At 27.6% G+C, this 21,547-nt stretch overlaps 7 protein-coding genes across 9 annotated transcripts in view; 4 read left to right on the top strand and 3 right to left on the bottom strand.

The window, feature by feature from the left end:
* Positions 1–317: 317 nt before the first annotated feature.
* Positions 318–6,141, bottom strand: LOC141524631 (transcription initiation factor TFIID subunit 1-like). Its single transcript, XM_074238659.1, is given in 4 exon segments — positions 318–1,623; positions 1,698–1,955; positions 2,037–3,991; positions 3,994–6,141. Coding segments are annotated over 4 exon segments (5,229 nt in total). The 5' UTR covers positions 5,885–6,141; the 3' UTR covers positions 318–498.
* A 1,202-nt stretch (positions 6,142–7,343) lies between these two features.
* On the top strand, positions 7,344–9,409 carry Ref1 (RNA and export factor binding protein 1). Its single transcript, XM_074260184.1, has 5 exons — positions 7,344–7,980; positions 8,172–8,309; positions 8,717–8,864; positions 8,951–9,097; positions 9,217–9,409. The coding sequence occupies exons 1-5, from the start codon at positions 7,774–7,776 to the stop codon at positions 9,342–9,344; spliced, it is 768 nt and encodes a 255-aa protein (XP_074116285.1). The 5' UTR covers positions 7,344–7,773; the 3' UTR covers positions 9,345–9,409.
* Positions 9,410–9,728: 319 nt separating this feature from the next.
* LOC141538596 (ubiquitin-conjugating enzyme E2 S) lies at positions 9,729–12,647 on the bottom strand. The gene is made up of 5 exons (XM_074260186.1): positions 12,398–12,647; positions 12,077–12,224; positions 11,504–11,694; positions 11,312–11,440; positions 9,729–11,231 (listed from the first exon to the last, which is right to left on the bottom strand). The coding sequence occupies exons 1-5, from the start codon at positions 12,404–12,406 to the stop codon at positions 11,079–11,081; spliced, it is 630 nt and encodes a 209-aa protein (XP_074116287.1). The 5' UTR covers positions 12,407–12,647; the 3' UTR covers positions 9,729–11,078.
* Positions 12,648–13,186: 539 nt separating this feature from the next.
* On the top strand, positions 13,187–14,829 carry Arl6ip1 (ADP-ribosylation factor-like 6 interacting protein 1). 3 transcript variants are annotated; one of them, XM_074260187.1, is made up of 6 exons: positions 13,187–13,346; positions 13,521–13,687; positions 13,788–13,921; positions 13,998–14,235; positions 14,308–14,392; positions 14,475–14,829. In XM_074260187.1, the coding sequence occupies exons 2-6, from the start codon at positions 13,670–13,672 to the stop codon at positions 14,579–14,581; spliced, it is 582 nt and encodes a 193-aa protein (XP_074116288.1). In that variant the 5' UTR covers positions 13,187–13,346; positions 13,521–13,669; the 3' UTR covers positions 14,582–14,829. The 3 variants fall into 3 exon arrangements, with proteins under 3 accessions (XP_074116288.1, XP_074116289.1, XP_074116290.1); XM_074260188.1 differs by lacking the exon at positions 13,187–13,346 and adding an exon at positions 13,374–13,390; XM_074260189.1 differs by lacking the exon at positions 13,187–13,346 and adding an exon at positions 13,429–13,445.
* A 146-nt stretch (positions 14,830–14,975) lies between these two features.
* Positions 14,976–16,801, bottom strand: LOC141538593 (uncharacterized). The gene is made up of 6 exons (XM_074260182.1): positions 16,612–16,801; positions 16,365–16,520; positions 16,055–16,219; positions 15,731–15,996; positions 15,460–15,654; positions 14,976–15,400 (listed from the first exon to the last, which is right to left on the bottom strand). Exons 1-6 carry the CDS (start codon positions 16,639–16,641, stop codon positions 15,184–15,186), a joined length of 1,029 nt encoding a protein of 342 aa, XP_074116283.1. The 5' UTR covers positions 16,642–16,801; the 3' UTR covers positions 14,976–15,183.
* Positions 16,802–17,029: 228 nt separating this feature from the next.
* Positions 17,030–18,212, top strand: LOC141538595 (mitochondrial inner membrane protease ATP23 homolog). Its single transcript, XM_074260185.1, has 3 exons — positions 17,030–17,250; positions 17,315–17,360; positions 17,618–18,212. The coding sequence occupies exons 1-3, from the start codon at positions 17,037–17,039 to the stop codon at positions 18,117–18,119; spliced, it is 762 nt and encodes a 253-aa protein (XP_074116286.1). The 5' UTR covers positions 17,030–17,036; the 3' UTR covers positions 18,120–18,212.
* Positions 18,213–18,504: 292 nt separating this feature from the next.
* The window catches only part of LOC141524105 (uncharacterized), a 50,157-nt gene continuing 47,114 nt past the window's right edge, over positions 18,505–21,547 (top strand). Inside the window, exons 1-8 of the mRNA XM_074237759.1 lie at positions 18,505–18,558; positions 18,800–18,936; positions 19,007–19,183; positions 19,263–19,374; positions 20,515–20,775; positions 20,859–21,012; positions 21,083–21,283; positions 21,352–21,494. Coding sequence (XP_074093860.1) covers positions 18,505–18,558; positions 18,800–18,936; positions 19,007–19,183; positions 19,263–19,374; positions 20,515–20,775; positions 20,859–21,012; positions 21,083–21,283; positions 21,352–21,494 — 1,239 coding nt within the window. The remainder of the gene's footprint in view (positions 18,559–18,799; positions 18,937–19,006; positions 19,184–19,262; positions 19,375–20,514; positions 20,776–20,858; positions 21,013–21,082; positions 21,284–21,351; positions 21,495–21,547) is intronic.

The raw sequence follows: 21,547 nt of genomic DNA, 5'->3' as shown, positions 1-21,547 counted from the left end.
GCAATTGGGGTTTTTTTTTTTTTAAATGACAACCATGCTAATTAATTTTTTAATTTACTATTTTTTACATTTAATTATTGACATTTATTTATTTATTGTTCTATTGAAAATTTTAACCTTCAAAAATGAAAAATCCTTTTTAAAATTTTTATTAATAATTATTTTTTTAATCAAAAGCTATTAAAAATGTTTACAAATTTTTAACAATATATGTTTTGTGACATACGACGTACAAAAATTGAAAAAAGAATTTTTTAATTAAAATAAACCTGCTAGTTATTAAAATTTATTAAAAATAATTATACTTGCACTTGATATATTATCAAAAAAATCTTTATTATAAATTTACAATATTATAGTATATTTAATTGATAAAAAAATATTTTTAAATTAATTATTTAAGGCATAATTTTTATTTACTTAATACTTATGTAACTGTATAACGCCTAAAAATATCAATTTACAATATACATTTAATTTATAATTTCAATTTTTAAATTAAAACCAAATATCGCTATCAATATCAAGAGATTTTTTATCTAGATTAATTTCTTCTTCACTTGAAATCTCAAGTTCTTGAAGAAGATTTCTATTATTATCAGAAGTGTCTGGTAGATCATGTCTTTCTGGAACCTCGGAAAAAGCAAGTCTATCATAATCATCATCATCATCATCATCATCATCATCATCATCATCATCATCATCATCATCATCATCAGAGCACTCAAGATCTTGAAAAACATCTACTTTAGTTTCCGGAACTTCCAATATTTCACTAAAACCCTCTAGCTCCATGAATTTACAATTTTCTTCATAATTAAATTGAAATTCTTGATTGCTATTCGTAATAACATTATCAGGAGAAGACATTGAGTTGTTGTCATCGCCTTCGACATCAATAAACTCAATTTCTTCCGAATTATAAGTTATAGAGCCACTTTCTGATTGATTTGAATTTTGAGGTGGTGATGGAATTATTGCACAACTATTATTACTCGCTTCTAACTGATAAGAACTTTTACTTACAATATCATTTTCTATCTTCGTTAATATTTTATCATACCCACTCAATGATTCTTCACATACTTTAACAAGTAATTGAGATTCCCTCACAAACGGTGAATCGCTTATAATATTATTTTCTAATATTAGCTTGACATCACGAAGAAATTCATACCGATTCCGGTATTCTTTAAGAGATATTTTCCTGGTAATTATATCTAAGTCCATTAAAGTTCTAATATTATTTCTCTTGGAAAATTTTTTGAAATTTAGGAATAATCTTGCCTCTGCCATAGACTTGAGTTTATTATTCATAATAGTTTCAAAAATAAATCCTAATTGAGATTTAGCGTTGTCGCCCATAAATGGATTAATATCTTTTTCGAGTCTTATAAGAGACTCGTCCTTCTCCTTGAGTTTTTGTGCACAAATTTGAAGTATTCGTTGAGCTGTCGAAGTCAAGACATGAAGTGGTCCGTTGTAAATAGATGAATTCTTGACAATAAGATTCATATCATCAAGAAATTTTTCTCTTGTTTCATACTTGTACTTTCGTACGTTTTCTCTTATCGTTTGTAAGTCCATTGGATTTTTTATAATATTGTAGTAGTCTTTTGCTTGCTAAAAAATAAAATTAAAAATTACATTTTATCCAATAAAAAATTATAATATTTATTGATATTTTTAAAATTTACCTTTTTATGAACAGGAAGTAAAAATGGTTCGACGCCCGGTAAACGTTTTAATTCCTCAATAATTTTTTCAAATATTAATGACATTGAAATAACAGGATCAGTTTGTCTTCTTTTAGCTGGTTTTATATATGATATTGATTCATTATAATCAACACTATCTCTGCTGCTTTTTGAACGTTTTTTCAAGTTGATTCTATCTTTCTTATATTTATTAGTATAACTTTTATCATCCTCATAATTATTTTCCGCTTGAATTTGCTGCAACAAAAAATAAAATTAACATAAATTTTACAATTTACCAAATAAATTTAATAAATAATAAAAAAGTATTAAAATTACCTTGATTAATTTTGTTGAAAATCTAAGTTTAGTCCCGTTTACTTTAACAAGATCATGATCGATATTACTATCAACTTGTTTTTGGTAATTGGCATTATCTCGGACAGGTGAATTATCACCACAATTTTTATACACTGGGCAACATCTATTGGTGTGACTTGGGCTGCCACAAGAACTGCACTTAACAGTTGAATCTTTTTTCGATTGTGATGATAATTGATTGTTTTGATTATTTTTAGCTGCACGTGCTTGTTGTTTTTTAATTCTTCTCAACTGTTCCTGAATTCTTCTCTTCTCTTTCCTTTGTTCTTCTTTCTGTTTAACAGTCGGCAGTAAAAAGTCATTGATAATTTTTTTATTATTTGAATTTTTAAGTTTCAAATACAAATCAATAACAGCAGAGTTGCGAATTTCTTCAGTTCTGATGAAAGGATTCCCCTGAGAGTCATGAAAAGTTCGAACAATTTTCAATACACGTTCCTTAGGTTGAGAATCATTATCATTATCATGATCATTCTTATCCTTAGAATTTTTCTCTAAAGATTCGTTCATCATCAACTTTTTCAACTCAAGCCGTTCCTGTTCTTCCTGTTTGAGAGTTAATTGCCTTGTAGACGTCTTATTGGTCAAAATATTTTCAATGTTCTTTCCCATAGCTTCAATATCAAAATTATCCCCCGAATTTTCATCCTCATCAGTGCTCAAAACTTCATTAGAAGCCAGTAAAGTATTTTGCAAATTAAAAAGCCTCTGAGCCTCTTCTTTATAGCGCTCTTGATGTTCCACAACAGAAAATCGGTTCCCGCGAGAATAAATATACTCATCTTCTTCACCGGCTTTGGCTTTTGCTGTAGAATAAGTTCTCACCATATCAACCATCTCCCAGCGATTTAACTTACTAATGATTCCATCAGAAACTCCAAATTTCTTGAGCAGTCTTTTAGCCTCCGGTAAACTCAGCCGCCGCAAGTCCTTTTCGCTGCCAATCAGGTGTTTTTTAACCTGCTCCTGCTCCACTTTATTAGTCACTGGTTTATTCGACATTCTGATATATGAAAATCCTTCTCCGCAGCCAGTAGGATCAGCTGGACCATTCAGCTGCAAAATACATTTACCCTCCATCGCTTGAATGTACGCTGTAGTAGTATTCCAGGGAGCGACTTTAACTTCATCTTCAATTTTCACCTGGAAATCATCATCATCATCATCATTCGTCAAAAAAATATTTTCACCATAACCAGCGTCCTTTAATCTCTGTTCTCCAGCTTTCATGCTGAAATAACCACAATATTGTTCAGGAGTTACCATTGATTGGATTTCTTCTTCGGATGGTAGTCTAAAATCAGATCTTATCACCCACCAGTTAGAATACATTCCGGTTCTTTTAAAAGTAGCACACAATTTTAAACGCTTACGAATATTACTTTCACTATAAAGCGGAAAAGCTTTTTTAATATCCTCCATTTTAATTCTTCGAGGCGTATCCTCAGATTTCCAAAACAAGCGATAGATGTACATAAGCAAAAAATCACGGCTGAATTTAACCGCAAGCTTTGAATTAGGAGCTGGAACTCGGTAAAGAGGACACTGTTGACCCACCGTAAAAATATCCTCTATTTCACGAATAAAATACCTATCACGTGTACGGATTATCAAAAAATCTGTCTGCGAAAGCTTGTGCTCGTAAATAGGGGCTCTGTACATATTATTCTCAATAGCTTGGATACTCTGTCCAGGCATGAGAGAACCAAGAAAAGGATTTGTATGAGCGTACAGTGTTTCACCGTACTTAAATTTAGGAGGCTCAACATCTTTACAAGCTTTTCGTTTGTAGTAAGTTGTTATCTTCGAGCACATACCCACTTGATTCATCAACGGAGGATGCTCCTCTGTAAACTCAAGGAGTATCAATCCGCCGTCTCTGCCAGTAAGATCTTCAGCAGTCCTCATAAAAATATATCTCCTCCACCAGAAGCAAGTCTCTCCTGTTCCCGGACCGCAGCTTTTCTTTCAATATATTTTGACAGTGAATAAACTTGATGATGTGCTGGATACGACAGTGGACCGTGATTGTATCGTCGCAGCGGAGGTCTGTGGAAGTTTCTCAATTTTTTAGGGTTCATGTAAGTTTGAATAAAAGGTCTACGGAGTTGAATTACTGGAGTGCTATGTTGAATAACTCCACCGGCGCGTTTCAATTTGAAAGTCGTTACTGTCTTTATTGGCGCATAGTATAAATCATTAGAAATGTTGAAAGGATCTTCAGATACTTCCGATGATTTAGATTCTATTTTTTCTTCCTCTTCATCTCTAAAATTCAAGATACCCTGCTGGCTTAAAATAGTTTTGCTTTTCTTAGCATATGGAAGTGAAGTTTTAGGTTTACGCTGAGTCTCATTATTGTCTTGACTCTGCTTGGAATCAACATCATCAGGAACTTTCAAGATAATATTGTCATCATTCAAATCCAGAGTCATAATTTTAGGTTCTGGAATTTTAGGCATATTTTCAGCGTCCCAAATAACTTCATCTTCCCAGGTTCCATAAACCAAGTCTTCATTTTCCATCGGAAGCAATGAAAAATTATTTTCTTCAGCATTCAATGAAGGTTGATAATAACTCAGATTATTATGAGCCTTTCTGCTTGCTGTTGAAGGTATCCATCCAGCACTGCTCTTCTTATGATTCAAATCATTTTTTATCTTGTGCTCAACTTCACTAAGATCCCATATGATATCATCTTCCCAGTGTAATTGTGAAACCATAAGAAATGCCTCATCATCAATATCATTGCTGATAACTTCTTCATCCTTTTTATCGCAATTCTCTTGATTTTTAGCCAATTTGAAACCATAATCAAAACCATCTCCAGTCTCGGAGACTTTTATCATGTCGTACCAAAATTGAGCAGGACCAAAACGCCAATCTTTAGCAGTGAGAGTAGCATTTACATTTTTTTTCTTCTCTTCAATGTCTGGCAGGTTTTTTTTGACTTCATTAATAGCCAGTAGTTTAAGTTCATCATCAGAAGCACATTGATCGGGATCTGGATCAGGCCCGTAGTTCATAACCCAGCCTCTGGATTTAAATTTTTTATCTTCTTGCTTCAAGTCTGATGATTTATCTTGTTTTTCATGATTTTTTTCAATATTTTTCTTTATTTTTCGAGCATTTCGCCATATATTTGGTAAATTTCTCTCTTTTCCCGGGCCAAATATTCTATTAAATCTAAGAACTTCATCATGACGAAAGTCTGGAAATAATTCAGTAACCTCTACATCTTTATACTTAGGAGGTAACATGCTAAAATAAGGACAGTTCTTTCCCTTATCTTCAAGTGGTTCCAATATTTCTTCATGTTCCTCACAAGCTTCCTCTGTGTCAATATCGATAGCGTCTTCTTTGACTGCTGGCTCAAAACTCTCGGACAGTGATTCAGAAATTTCTTCATGCTTCTCACAAGTTTCCTCATTTGTGTCCATATCAATAGGTTCTTCTGTGACTGCTGACTCGAAATTCTCGGGCAGTGATTTGGAAGTTTCTTCACACACTTCAGTAAAATTTTGAGCATCATAATCACTGTGAAGACTACTGTCATCACTGATAATTTCTTTTTTTATTATTATATCATCGTCTTCAAAATATATTGGAGACTCACCGACTATTTCTTCATGCGATATCACATCTTCGTACATTGAATTAAATCCAAAAGCGTTCAGGGATGACAACTGTTTTCTAGCATCATCATCAAGAAAACTTTCTTCCAACTGTCCGGCATTGTCTATGTTGCCGAATAATAATCCAGTTATGTTGAATGCTTCATTGGAATTTTTATCCAATAGAGCCATTCTTCACAAGATCCACCAGGGATAAAATTAACAAAAATAATTTAATTACAAATTTTTGACACTAAATTTAAAATTTTCTTATCACTTTTTAATTTATTATTTTTTAAGAACGCGACACTAGCGCTGATGCAATATTTTTAAAATAAGAAACGTATTCTTTGTTGTTTTTAAATTTTTTGGTCAGATATTACCATCATTTCCGAGATTTAACTAACCTGAGGACATGGGAGCGCCGGAATTACTGGCCAGATTACACATGTGCTCAACGTAAACTAACCAACATGCTGTTTCCCCTTCTCTGATTTTCAGCGCGCATGCGCACTTGTTAACCTTGATTTTAATTATTTAAAGTGATAAAAGTTTGAATTAAAAATTTAATTTTTATAAAATAATAAATTTGTTTTTTTTATTTATTTATTTATTATATAGAATTTTTTAATATTTTTGTAAGTAAAAATTCATTTTTAATTTTGATTTTTTTTTTCAATCATTAAATTACAGCTAAAAAATATTTTTTGAAAATTACACAGTAGTTTTTAAACTATTTCAGAATTTTTAAATAAAAATTAAATTTATTAAGATTTTTTTTTTTTTTTTTTTAAATATAAAAATTAAATTTGTTAATTCAAGTACGAAAAAATTTTTCCATGACTGTTCACTAAATTGTGATTAAGTTTTTCTTTATCTCATTATCTATTGGATGAAAAAAAAAATCGTCATTAGGAAAGGGATTTTCTCATTTGTGAGCAAGACTTCAAATTAACAAAGGGTAGTATAGGATTATGAAGTTACAATACCTGAATTATTGAAAGAACATACCTTGATCCTTCAATGAATTGACCCGATAAGTACTTATGTTTATGGTTGTCATTAAAATCTAATTAAACATTAGATTTTAGCTAAAAATTATTTTAATTATTATAATTGATTTGTTATAAAAATTTCGATGATTTAAACTGTAAATTTTCAAAATTTTTAATGAAAATTAATTTAGCAGATATTTAATAATTTAGAGAATTTTTGTGACAAATAAATTACGCAAAAAAAAAAAAAAAAAAAAAAAAATTAGAAAGCAAAATTGACAAGTGGAATTTAAAAAAAGTAAAAATAAAATTATTTGATTTATTTTAATAATAAATTTTCAGAAAAAATTTAAATAAAATAATAAAATGATCAAGTGACTCATAACTTTAATGTCATAAAAAAATGTCAGTTGTCAGCTAACTTAATTTTCATAACAAAATAAAATTTATAACTTAATGTCTTTTTGTTGCATTAAAAATTTTCTGTCGTTTCCATGAAGAGACAAAAAACTTCAAATGTAAATTCACCCGTAGACCAGATAGGCCAATCAGGATGAACCTATCCCCACTTTACTTTACCAAGTGTACTTCCCTCACCACAAAAAATGTCCGCCGGGAACTGAAGGTTATAAACGTTATAAATTAGCAAGAATAGAGAAAGAAATTTAGTTCTCCGCCATCACTAACGATCATCAGCTGGCAATTTTTATAAAACATTTATTAAACTACTAATCAAATTGTGAAAAAAGTACTTTATTCAATAATCAGTATTTATTCTATAAAGTAGCCAATCAAATAATAACAACAACAGTACTCTCGCAGTAATTTCATGAAAATTCGGCTTTCGTTATTAAAACGAACGATAACCACACACGCAGACGCGTACACTGCTCTCTGGCTCTCTCTTGAAATTTTTGTGTGCTCATACCGCCATTTTCGTAGTGTAGCATTATAGCCAGTTTTAATAATCTCAGTGTGTGTGAAGTTGGTTTATGTAGCAAAAAATAACTGTACAATTATTATTTTAAAATAAAAAAAATCAGTTTATTTTATAATCGATAAATTACTCAGTACATTTTATTAATAATGAAGATGGTAGACAAGATTGAAATGAGCTTGGACGATATTATCAAGCAAAATAAAGGAGGAAGATCGCGTGGCGCGGCCAGACGAGGCCGAGGATCCGCCGGCAATTTACGACAAGTTCCTCGTGGTTCACCTAGAGCTGGTGGCGGAGTTATGCGGGGACGTAACCGTGGAGGAATTTCAAGAGCTGCTGCTTCTTACACACGGGTAAGTTTTTGTATTTTCATTTAATATACTGACCTTTTTTAACCTCCTGTGCTCCTGGCGTCGGGTGATGATTCCTTGTACTACGAGGTTTTATTAACCAGTGATTTTTTTTTTACTCAAATTTTCATTATCATTATTGATGCTTGCTTTATATTTTAATTTCTATAATTAATTATTAATTTATTTTTCAGGGTGATGTAAATAGTGCTTGGAAACATGATATGTTCGAGGGCGTCAAAAAAGTTGGCCGAGGTTCAATCGGCAGCACAGGAACTACCAAACTTCTTGTGTCCAACCTTGATTTCGGAGTATCAGATTCTGATATTCAGGTAATTCATTTTTTTAAATTTCTAATTAATCTAGCTAACTTAAATATTATCCTACAACTTTATTTTACTTACAATTTTTTCAATCTTATTCCGATAATCTGAAAATTATTAAACTTTGTTTGTATATATTTTTTATAGCCGATAAATCTGCGTGAAATGTTTTTTATTTTTATTATCTAAGACACTTTATGAGTATAATTATTCAGTAAAACAATTATGCTTTATTTTTTTTATGCCGGTTTCATTTTTATTGTCAATAAAAAAATCAATCTTGATATTTATGTCAATTCAATACTACGTACAGATTCATTGACTAAAAAAGTGTAAAAAAAAATTATTCTGTATTATATAATGGATTATTAATAACTTAAAAACTTGAAAAAAAAATATTTATTTTTATTATTTAGGAATTGTTCAGTGAGTTCGGACCATTAAAGTCTGCTGCAGTACACTACGACAGATCAGGCCGCTCTTTAGGATCCGCTGATGTAATTTTTGAGCGAAGAGCTGATGCGATCAAAGCTATGAAGCAGTACAATGGAGTACCTCTGGATGGTAAATAATTTTTTTATTAAAATTAAATTTATTATTAAATTTTAGGGTTGAAAAATTATTAATTTATTTATTTTATCAATACTCAGGCCGTGAAATGAATATTCAAGTTGCTACATCTGAATTACCTGTAACAACGTCAATTCGTGGCTCATTCAGACTTGCTGGAAATACTTTTTCTCAGAGGCCAACGACGAATCGATTCAGAGGGGCACGTGGAGCTAGTGCACCAAGAGGTAAATTATATTTTAATTAATAATTTATTTTAGCATTGAAAAAAATTATATTTTCATTTCATTGTTAGGAAAAAAATTTAATAATATTTATTATTAATAAATTAATTTTGTTTATAAAGGTCGTGGGGGCCCAGGCGGAAGACGAGGCGGCAGTGGACGTGGAGGAAGTGCTAGAACACCAGCAAAAATTCCAACAGCCGAAGAATTGGATGCTGAATTGGAAGCTTACGTAAAAGAAGTCAAGTAGCCAGTTGCAAACTCAAGTCGTGATTTATATAATAATAATAACAATAATTATTCTTTCTTTTTCAATATATCGCGTATATTTCTGATGGTTAAAAAAAAATTTTTAAAGTATCGTTTGTCGATATTTTTAGTTATAAATTAAAACGATAATTATTTAAATATTGTGGGTGAAATTTGAAGAATTAGAACGAATTTTCAAGTCTAAAATATTTTAGCTTATAATTTTGTCCAGAAGTTTTGATTTATTTTAAAAGCATTGTTGTATCATTTGTAACTAAAAAAAATGGTACAAAATTAAAAGATAGAGTTAAAAAATTACCTGCTGATGAAAATTAACAACAAAGAAAATAATTCTGTTTTTTCTTAATTGCTTTCTCTCTCTCTCTTTTTTTTTTTTTTTTTTTTTATTAAACTAACGAATGTAAAATAAACAAGTTTGAAACAAGATTATTCAGTTATAGACTTTAAGACACAAAACTATTAATGATTTATAAAATACTTATGAATTTTGTATGTAATCTTCACGAGCGTGTGACAAATATTATTTGAAAAGTAAAAAGAAAAAAATAGATTGAAGTAATCTCGAACTTATTTTTTATCCAAAGTACGCGTACAATTTTTTTTATAGTTATTTAACATTACAGTTAATCAATCGCTAAAACCAGTGATTAGTTTATTTTCTAAGGCTTATAGTATAAAATATTATTTTTAGTTTCTAACTTTTATTTTTAATTAGCTTAACAGTAAACAGTATACTTAAGATCTCATGTCTTGATTAATGTATATATTATTAAGGCTGTGAGATAATTTAAAATGAAGATCTTTGACAAATAATGTTACAATTGTGGGGCAGAGGCATTTGAAATTATCAAATGCTGTGAAATATATTTAATTACAGAGAAAAATACGTAACTTGAGCTACAAAAACCATATTGTGGTTGCAGACTGAATCCAAAGCTATTTCAGCCGGAAAATAATAAAAGCGTATCTGAAAAAAAAAAAAAAAAAAAAAGAAAATTTTTTTTTATTGTATTTTATCCTTTATTGTAAGATTTATTTTAAAAAAATATTTATTATTTATATTTTCATTTTTTTTTTTTTTTGTAGAAAAAAAATCATTTAATATTTTTTTCTAATAAATTTATTATTTGTTATTTTTTTAACAATAAATTAAAAAAAAAATTCAGTAAAAATTAATTTTTTATTTATATTTTGATAATCTTTGCTTACAAGTCAATTTTTATAATTTTAAATCAAAAAATTTTTTTTTTTGAGTCAAAATTAAAAATAATTAAAACAATTCTTTGTGAGAAAGCATTTTATTTAATTAAATCATCTAATTACATTTATCGTTATTAATATTATCATTATTATTATTATTTGTACATGTTTGTAAAAATATTTGCTACGTTGAACATATAACAGTGAAAGAGTACTAAAATTTTAGTTATGGGATTTAAATAAATTCTTGTTAAGGAAATTAGAATTTAATATTATAATAGTCTTAAATTACTCGAGAGAAAACATTTTCACGGAAACATCAGATTAATTTCTAAACACTTAATTATAATTTTCAGTCATGAAAAGAAAAAAATCTTTGTTCTTAATCCTTAAGTTTTCAGTATTAAGTTATTGTTATTAAAATCACACCAAAGAATTTATCTTTTTTCAATTAATATAAGATCTTTCAAGGGACAGTATCAATAAGAATGAGATTAATAATTACGAAATTTTTTTATAATCGCTTGAGCGTTCTTTTCTTATCTCTCAACATTTTTTTCTTTTCAGCAGTTATTTTTTTGTCACTTGCGTGTTTTTTCGGAAGAGGACCACCGATTGCGGAAGAAGTGCAGCTTTCAATACCAACTTTACTGCCCTTGCCACCTCCCTAAAAATAATTATTTACAATATTATTATTAAAATTTATTTTATAGCTCTCTAACATAATAAAAAAAAATTAAATATTACTTGAGCATGGATTTCGGTCATCATTTTTGCTCTTTCAGAATAATCATCGTACTTTTCTAGAAGCATTTTTCCTGCCTCTTCATTCAAGGCAGATTCGGCATTAGGTACGATGAGTAGGCACTTTACAGTCTAGAAATATAAATATTTGTGTTAAATTATTTTTAATAATAATTTTATCAAATATTAACTTACTAATAATATATGTTTGATTCCAAGATCAGATTTCCAATCTTTTTTCAAAGTGTTGACACATATTTCTCCATTTTTCGCCACGTTTGGGTGGAAGATTTTGGTGAGGAAGAAAGCTTTTGGAGGTCCTTGAGGAAAGTCTTTACCCAAAGCTAGTTTAACTCTAAAGTGACCGTCTGCATAAGGAGTACCAGCTGAAATTTTAGTATATATAATTATCTACTGAAATTAATAATTAAAAAAATTTCATAAGTGACAATTTTTATAAGCATTTTTTATGAAAATTAATTTAGAAAATATATAATAATTTTATAAAAAATAAATGACATGTAGAAATTTAAAAATAATTTATTGGAACAAATTTATTTGTTGAAACAAATAAAAAAATTTTCTAGTGACTGCTAACTTTAATGTTATGAATTTTTTTATTGTAATTAATTTATTACAAAGTAAAAAAAAAAATACAGGTGTCAGCTGACTTCAGTATCATTAAAAAAATAATATTGTATCAACAGATAAAACAATCATGATCAGTAATAGTAAATAGTATAACACAATGTGAAAGCATCAACATACCAGGACCCTCGATGACAGCCTGAATATCAGTGACATCTTCATCATTTATGATAACTCTAATCCCCTCAGGAGGATGGCTAACCAATTCTTGCATTTCTTTGGCTACCCTCCGAATTATTTGTGGTGAAAAATTTTCCACATTAGATATCTAAAAGAAAAAAATAACCATGTCAGATACTTGTAAGACATTTCTCCCGCGTTAAATCTTATGTCGCCCTCATACATGCAATTTACACAATAAACTTTTGGCTGAGGTAAACAACCAAGCATTATAATAAAAATATTATCAAGTAAGGAGAGGGTTAATCCTTAAAAACTCACCGAGCTCATCGTTGTTATTTACTTTTTATTCCCAGGCTTGATTAATATTATTTAATCCACTTGCGAATATGTTTCTCACTAGTATAAGTATGATAAAAATCTTTAACGTCACAACATCGGCACGGCATCGCCCGCAATAACCAACATTTTGAACAGCCAGCCAATCAGAAAACGTTCTCAAGTTAATCTCGCAACCAAAAGACACCTTCACCCTCTACTTTCTTGCTTCCACTTTTCTACTGCCTATTTTCTTTTTTTTTTCTTTCATTTCCACTTCCCACCACCACCAACAATATTATTACCACCACCAACATCAATATCTTCCTAATGGGCATTACTACACATATTTGCTGGCTGTATTTATCACTGTCCAGTGCTATAGGTATGCAGTTCTGCGTATTTTACTTTCATGACATTTCTACCAACTTCTAAATGACACCGCAGTAAAGTCAGCTGACTGTCATTTTTTTATTAAATCAATTACAATAAAAAAAATTCTTTTTAAAAGTTTCACATGTAAAAATTAATAAAAATTACAAATGAAAATTTTTGGAAGCATTTTTTTATTTTAATTGATTTAAAAAATTTTTTAAAATCAACAGCTGACGGCTAACTTCAGAGTTATACAATAATACTGAAGTTAGCTGACAACTGTCAACTAAAAAAATTTTTCTAACAATTAAATTTCACTAAAAAAAAATTCTTTTTAAAATTTTCACTAATTTTTATTTTTGGAATTTTTTTTTACAACAATTTAATCACTACAAAATTATAAAAAAATATTAATCACATAATGATATCACGTTTCCATTTATCAATATCATTACTATCGACAAGACAAGGACAGCAACAACTACTACTACCACTAGTATTACTTGCACATTATCAAAGTCATTGTCATTATTACTATCCTTTCTTACAACTAAATACGCACTTCAAGGCACTGTAGGTAAATATAAATAAAAAAAATATTTAAATAATCTACTTTAAATAGTAAGTCGACTTTTAACCTCAAGATTCTTTGTTTGAACCATTATCTAAGTTCGACGTTTGTTTCAGATTTAATATACACATATATATATATATATATATATATATATATATATATTTTTTTTTTTTTTAGCTACTTTTGTGATTGAGAAATACCTTTATCGGCTATTACTATAATAATTATGACATGATGAATTTTATTGATTGTATTTTTTGGTAAGACATTGAAGAACAGTATCAACAGTTTATTTACTTGCAATAAAAAAAAATAAAATATTAAAAATGCTGGACTCTGATAAGGTAATTCTTGTTTTACGTAATTTATCAATAAAGATTATTACATTTAATGTGATTACTGTTTTTATAATTAAATAATCAAATAAATATATTATTTTTTAAGGATAAATTTATGAAGCAACTCAAGAAAAAAATAGAATGTTGGAGAGAAATTATTTTACCATTGAATTCTATTCTTTTATGGGAAAAACCATGGTACCCTGGTGTTATTTTTGGTACCACGTCTTTAATATTCTTGTAAGTTTATCTACTTTTTGTGAAATAAAAAAAAGTTAAATTTTTTTCAGCTAATATTTATTAAAAAATTTTTTAGCATGATTTGGATGATAGAACCGGCATTCTTGACAATAATATCAATGACTTTATTGATTCTGGCTTTGGCTGACTACTTAGTACCAATTGCGGTTTCAACTTTTATTTCATCTAGTGCTTGGAATGGTCAAAAAGAGCGTAAGCTTGATGAAATTTGTCAAAGAGTCAGTAAATTCATACTGCAAGCTCAAAGTATTTGGAAATTTATTCTCAATGCTCGGAGCAACCGCCCTAATCTCGTAAGAAATTTTTTAACAACCAAAAAAATAAAAAAAAATTCATTTTTAAAAATAAAATAATTTATTTTTCAGTACTACGGATCAATTACTGTATGTCTCAGTCTTTTGGCATGGATAGGAAATGTAGTAAATAATTTACTCCTAATTTACTTAGCATGTAAGATTAAATTTTTATTACAGTAATTTATAAAGTATATTTTATTTAAAATTATTAATGATTTTAAAATTTATTTTAATAGTGGTAATTGTTCTGCTATTACCCGGACTTCGACACCAAGGACGAGCGCATTCAACTTTTAAATTACTTTACAACCAAGTGTTTTATCGCAATGTGAAGCAAGCATAATTTTTATAAAAATTTTTTTTTTATTTAAATGCTTATGCCGTATGTATGCAAATATTTTATCACGTAAAACCGCGTAATATTATTTAAATACTTAAAGCTTAATACTATTACATATTTTTTATTCGATAAATATTTAAAGTCATTAAGAATTTATAAAATATAATAAGAAGTTAATCTTTTTCATCTTTTTATCTCGCAGTATTTACTTACTTATAAGGTATTAATAAAATTTTAAATATTTAAATATATATTTTAGTGTAAATTTTTTAATCAAAAAACAAACGTAATTACGAAAAGCAATCAAGAATTACTCTAAGTAATAAAATACCACAGACTGAATAATCCTTGTTTAGAAAGATATTTAATAATTATTTATCATATCTATATTTTGATCTCTTAATAATACTATTTAATTTATAAAAATATTTACTGTTAAACCGGTGTTTAAAAAAATAGAAATACCTTAAATTTTTGAGTAGAATCACAACCAAGTACTTAATAACTGATAGTTATAATTTATGTGTATATTGATTTATATAATCATAATTATAATAAATTCTAATAATTCATCAAAGTAATTAATTGTTAATTTATTTATTTATTTAGTTTCTTTGGGACATGGTACCGGTAGTTTTTCGATGATAAGCACCTAAATTGTTTAACATAAAAATATCTTCACCATCAGAGCTGACTTCTGAATCTATGATGTATTCTATTTGTGTCTTTTTCAATATCTCTTCACTAAATAATTCTGTTTCAGATTTATTACTCATATTTGAAGATTCATTCTCGCTTAATTCCCATACTGGCTCCAATCGTCTGAAAAATAAATTAGTTAAAAGAGAATTTAGAGAAAAAAAATAAAAATTGGACAATACGATTTATGTTTGATTGATGAACGTTCAACTGGTACGTCGCTAGTTTTATGAGTTGACCCTCGAGTATCAAACTTATCATCCCTTAAATTTCTGTAATCATGCCTTCCAATTTTAGATAAAGAGCCTGATATTTTTTCGATACTCAGTTGCTCTTTTATTTCTTTTAACTCTGACGCTAGCTGAGTTATTTCTGAACTGCAAAAAAATTATTAATTAATTTTAATTATATTATTTATTAATAAAATTTATTTTTTTAACAAAGTGATTGTACTCTCTAGCGTGGATTATTCTTCTATCAATATCCTGCTGTTCTTTAAGACTGTTGATAGTGTTGATAAGTTTTTCAACATCAGCGCGAGTGGTAAAAAGTGAGTTTAAATAATCTTTAGTACTTTCTAAATTATATAAATTATTAGCGAAAGTATGATATGAATTTTTTGACAGTGTGTTTGAATCTGATAAACTTTCCAGTTTTTTTGTACCATGCACATCTTGATTCAATGTATAAGATGATTTTCTGCAGGGTCTTTTGGCAGGCTAAAATATAAACTTTATTTTGGTTAAAAGGATAATAATTTTTAGATATTATTATTACTTTATTAACTTGTCCGTAGAGAAGCTGTCTTTTGATATTAAATTCACGTCTCTGATCTTCAATATCGCGTTTTAATATCATTTCTTTTAGATCTTCATTTTCTTTTTTTAATTTCTGAATAGCGATTGAAGTTTTTTCATAAATTATTCTTCTATTATCAAAACTCTATAAAAAAATTTTTTTATTTGTAAAAAACTTGAAAAACTACACATGCAATTTTTAAAAAATATTTTTTAGTTTTAATTTAAGAAAAAATAATTTCTATACTTAATATTAATCTATACAAATATAAATTATACTTTTAAATTACTTGTTCTCGATTTTTAATAAAAAAATAATCAATATATTTTTCTTTTTTCCTTATTTCATTTTCTAGTCGGCGAATTTTGACGTTCAATAAATGATTTTCATCCAGTGCAATTGTTAATTGTCTTCTTAATTTTACAATTTCGTTTTGTAAATCAACCTTTTAAAAATAATTAAATTATTAATAATAAATAAAAAAATTAATTAAATATAAATTAATATAAATAAATAAAAATTTTAAAGGTTATTACTTGATTGTGTCCGAATTTTACTCTGGGCATATTTATTAAAACTTTGGTGTAAAATATTCCTATTAAATTTAATAATCTTCATAATTTTATTTATAAATTATCAAAATACGAATATATATTCATAAAATAAATCCATGTAAATATACAAAATAATTTAGCGTCCCCAAAAATTATTTTAGAAATATTTAGGGTTAACTTTTAAATTTGATCATTAAAATTTGACATTTCGCGCCCTGTATATCTATATCTACAATCGATACACATGAATTTCACGTTTTCACCTTTGTGAGCAACTTAACCTAAAAAAAAAAAATTATTTACCGGTTATTCATTTATTTTTTAGTCTTGAAGAAAATATAAATAAATAATTATTATTTATTGTAAATAAAAAATATTATTATTAAGCATTGTTGTATTTTCCAATAATGTCAGAAGAAAAACAAGAAGAAAAAATTTACACACCACCTCCGAGGAAAACAATTCCCGACGACCAGGGTGAACTTTGGGGACATGATCTGTATCCTGAGAGGCGAAAATTAAAGCAGAAAAGTGTTGTCAATACATTAATGATGAAGGAAGGCAAAGAAGAGCTTGATAGATATCACTGTGAAAAACTTGTGTATAAATGTGTGAAAAAACGTGAGTATAAATTAAATTTTTTATTGATAATTTTATACATAACCAATCTATCATTATTTTTTAGATCCACTTGTTCAATTAATGACTCGAGCTTTGAAATCTTCTGGCTGGTAAGTCCTAAAATTAATCGTATTTTTAATAATAATAAAATTGAGAGATATCTGACAATTCATCTATTTATTTTTCTCCGGGTAATTCATTTAACAAAAAATTAAAATAAAAAATTTAAGATGTAGAAATTTTTTTAAATTATACTTTCAATTTTTTGAAATATTTTTTAAGTTCTAATTTAATTAATAAAAAGTAATAAATGTAGTTTTTAAAAAATAAATTAAATAATTATTAATACATTATTTTATAATTATAGTCCAATTGATTTAAGAAGACATTTATCCTGTGAGGAATGTGATCCCTCGGTTACTGGAGGTTACGATCCGGAATTGAATCAAATCGTAATTTGTCAGAATAATTCAAAAATTGAAGGGATCATTGGTAGCGTTTTAACCCATGAGATGATTCATATGTTTGATTACTGTCGTAATAACTTGGATTTCAAGAATCTCGACCATTTAGCATGCACAGAAATACGCGCAGCTAATTTAACTTACTGCAGTTTTATGAGTGCTTTTGTTGATGGTGATGCATCGCCTTTTAATATGAAGAAGAAACATCAAGAGTGTGTCAAAAGACGAGCCATGCTGTCTGTACTGGCTGCCAGAGGTGTTACGCCGCAAGAAGCTACCGCTGCGGTTGAAAGAGTTTTTACTAGATGTTATAATGACATGGAACCTATTGGTAGGAGAATAAAACGTAATACTGGTGATATGGACAAAGCTTTGTACGAAGCAACACTATTTGGTTATGATTAACTTTTAAAGTTAATTTATTTACTGTAGTGTAAAAATGTTTTAAGGAACTTATTTGATTTGTAAACAATAAAATTAAATAATTGATTTTAAATATTTATTGGTTGTCATTTTTTTATTTAAAAAAATTATTTTTAAAAAATTAAAAGCGAAAATTTGAATAATTTTAAGTGTAATTTAAAAAAAATTTTTTTTTCGTAAAAGAATTGATTTGAAATTTTCCCAGGAAATTTTTGCGCAGTAAGAAATAGAAGTCAGCGCCTCTAGTGACAGTTACGACAAATATCTTAATACATTTGAATAGTGAAAACGTAACGGACATCATCTCGACGAGTTAGGACAAAATAATTTATTTACTGAATGATATTAAATAAATTATTTAAACAAGATGATCATTGAAGAGATACGCAAAAAACTATTATCAACTAATCACTTTAAAAAGGTAGATGAAGATTATTTTAGCATAATAACAAAGTTTCGCTGTCGACCATTTTTTTTTTTTTTTTTTTTGACAATTAAATTTTTTCCGAATAATTATTTTTCAAAAATTGCATTTTTAATTTATGAAAATTAATTTAGCAGATATTTATTAAAGTTTAATAATTTTTGATAACTTAAAATTATCAAATATCTGAAAAATTAATTTTCATTTTATTTTGACATCCCAAAATTTTTATTGTCAGGCTTCAGGAGTTGAAGAGCTTCAAAGACAACTTTCTAATGCAAAAATACGAAAGTTATTTATTATAGAAACCATATCAGCTGATATTGCTGTTGTTTTAACATCAATTTTGGCATTGAGAAACAATAATCTTCAACGGTATTAACAATTAAATCTCATTAATAAATAAATTATTAAATATCAGAATAAATTAATTTTATTTTCTTAGATCTATTTTAACATGCTGGGAAATATTATCCGAAGATGAATATTTTTACAAAAACAACGTAGCGACAACTGTTATTATGAAAATATTAGAAACTGGAACCCTTATTGCTGTAAATCAAACAAAAGAGCAGCCTATTTTACTAGCTATGGCTCATACTCTAGCTTTATTATTTCATCGGTAATTATTGATCTATATATTTAATTACATTATCACTTGATGAAGTAAAGTATTTTATCATTGGTTAATTTTTTACCAGGGCTAGAATGTTCAAAGTTTCTCTAAAAATAACTAAATTTTTCGACCAACTATTGCTCTTCATTAATCATTTGAATGTTAAAAGCTCTGACCAAGTTAAGATTATTGTTGTTGTAAATCTTTTTTCTTCAATTATTTTTTTTGTTGACTCTACAACAATTGGTCTCGACAAATTTAAAATTATCCAAGAATTATATGAAGATATTTATACAGTGATTTCAAAAATTAATAAAGTAGTAACGCAAAATAAAAACCGACAATCGTTTGAACATATATTTACAACTGCATTAAATATTTGTTCAACAGGAATTGAGTAAGTATTTAAAAAATAATTAAAAAAACATAAATTTTATGGACATAAATTTTTTTTTTTTAGTTTTATTAATGAAGATGATCGACCACTAGTCAGTGACTCTGAAGACTCATCAATTAGTGACTTCAATAAAAGATTAGAAATCTCTAAAAAAATTTTGAATCTTTCTTGTGAAAAAATACTCGAAATTGTTATTCCACATTTTAAAGTAAAATATCTAAATTTATTTAATTATTAAACAAACATAAATATTTGTAGAATTAAGTATTTAAGACAAAATTTTTTATTACAGAAATTTGAAGAGTCCAACCGTGATTTTAAAGAGAATTTAAAAAATTTAATTAAATTCTTAAATGGATTATATGAACAAGAACTCAATATAAATCATATTAAAAAATTTTCATTTGAATTATCTGTTCAGGGTTATTTGAAATATTTTTTTCAAATAATACAAATTCCGAATGTGGTTGATATAAAACAATCAATCTGCAGATGTCTTACTCATATTTTAACGGACCTTGCTAATTATAATTTGTCGATACAATGGCAAGGTGACTTAAGAAGTTTCCGTAAATTTATATATCATGGATTGATGTCTCATGTAGACTCTGGAAAATTGACCAATGATTCGCCAAGCGCCGATGCATCACTTTTTTGCTATTACTTTCATTACCATGCTACCAAGGAGTGAGTTTAATTTTTTTTTGTTCTAATTAGTAGCTTATTTTTCATTAAAATAATCAATTTTTTTTTAGTTCACAAGTTCTTGAAATTATCGGGCAGATATTGACAAAAAAAATTTTAGATTTTTCTGTTGAAAATTTACCGACGTCTTCTATTCTACAAATTACTTGGTTCTTCATTTCTGTACATATTTATTATTTTTTTTTATTTCATTGAATTTATATTTGCAAAGAATTGATTAAATTTTTTTTTTTAGGAATTGATGTTGAAGAGTACAGCAGTAGACTCAGATAAATGCTTGCCAGATGCCTTAACTCATCTTATTGAAATCCTTTTAAAAGTAGGAATAGAAAAATGCTACATGTGTCATCCGGCTTTAGTTGTCACTGTTCTTAAAAATCCAATATTTCCCCGTGAAATTCGGCATCAAGTTGTTAAATTATGGTTGAAAACTGACGGTGACGTATATACGTTAGTCGAGGCGGATCACAGAGACGTTGTTGTTGATTCTCTCATCGTAAGAATTTTTCCTTATTCAACTTTAATTTTAAAAGTATTTTTTTTTTTAATTAAAATTTTAATTGTTATTTTATTTTATAGCATGCGTTAAAAACTGGATGCAAAAATGTTGTGACAAGAGCTTCAAAAGATTTGATAGAAATTGCAAAAAATACTAACCCAATGAACTTTGATTTTATGTTAAATATTTGGGAACAAATTTTCGATAGTTTAATCACTTACAAAGCCGAAAATGGTATAAAAAATTTTTTTAATCCAAAAATTGAAAAAATTAATTTTTTTTTCATATTTAATTTGATTTTTAGAACACAATCTTGAGGGATTTCTAAAGCTTGCAAACGAATTGATGACAGCTGATTTATCTATTATTTTTGCGATGCGAACTGTGGTGAAATTTATCACATTTTTTAGTTGTAATAACAAAGTTAATTCAAATATAAAAATTTTGTTAATTCAGTTAACAAATAAAATGTTTTCAATTTTTGCAGAAGCTGACGAAAGTACAGGTAAAGGATTTAATATTTTCTCCAAACTATTTTTCAGTTCTATTATAAATTATTTAATATTGTTTCAGTTATTTCATCCACAATTTTGGATGAAAATATTTTAAACGAGATCCGTGATCAAGCATTTAAAAGTGCAAATAATGATTTAGCTGCTGCGTGCTTGAAATGTTTAGAGAATATTATTATAATTTTAATTCCAGTCTCTAAAAAGGTTGATTTCAGTCAAGATATATAAAAAAAATTTTTTTTTAATTTTTAAACTAA

Source organism: Cotesia typhae, unplaced genomic scaffold (assembly GCF_013202065.1).
Source record: "Cotesia typhae breed Kobodo isofemale line unplaced genomic scaffold, CoteBio_Ctyphae contig_22, whole genome shotgun sequence".
Classification (NCBI taxonomy): Eukaryota; Metazoa; Arthropoda; class Insecta; order Hymenoptera; family Braconidae; genus Cotesia; species Cotesia typhae.
Note: the sequence above shows the minus strand (reverse complement) of the source record. Positions and strands in the feature narration are given on the sequence as shown.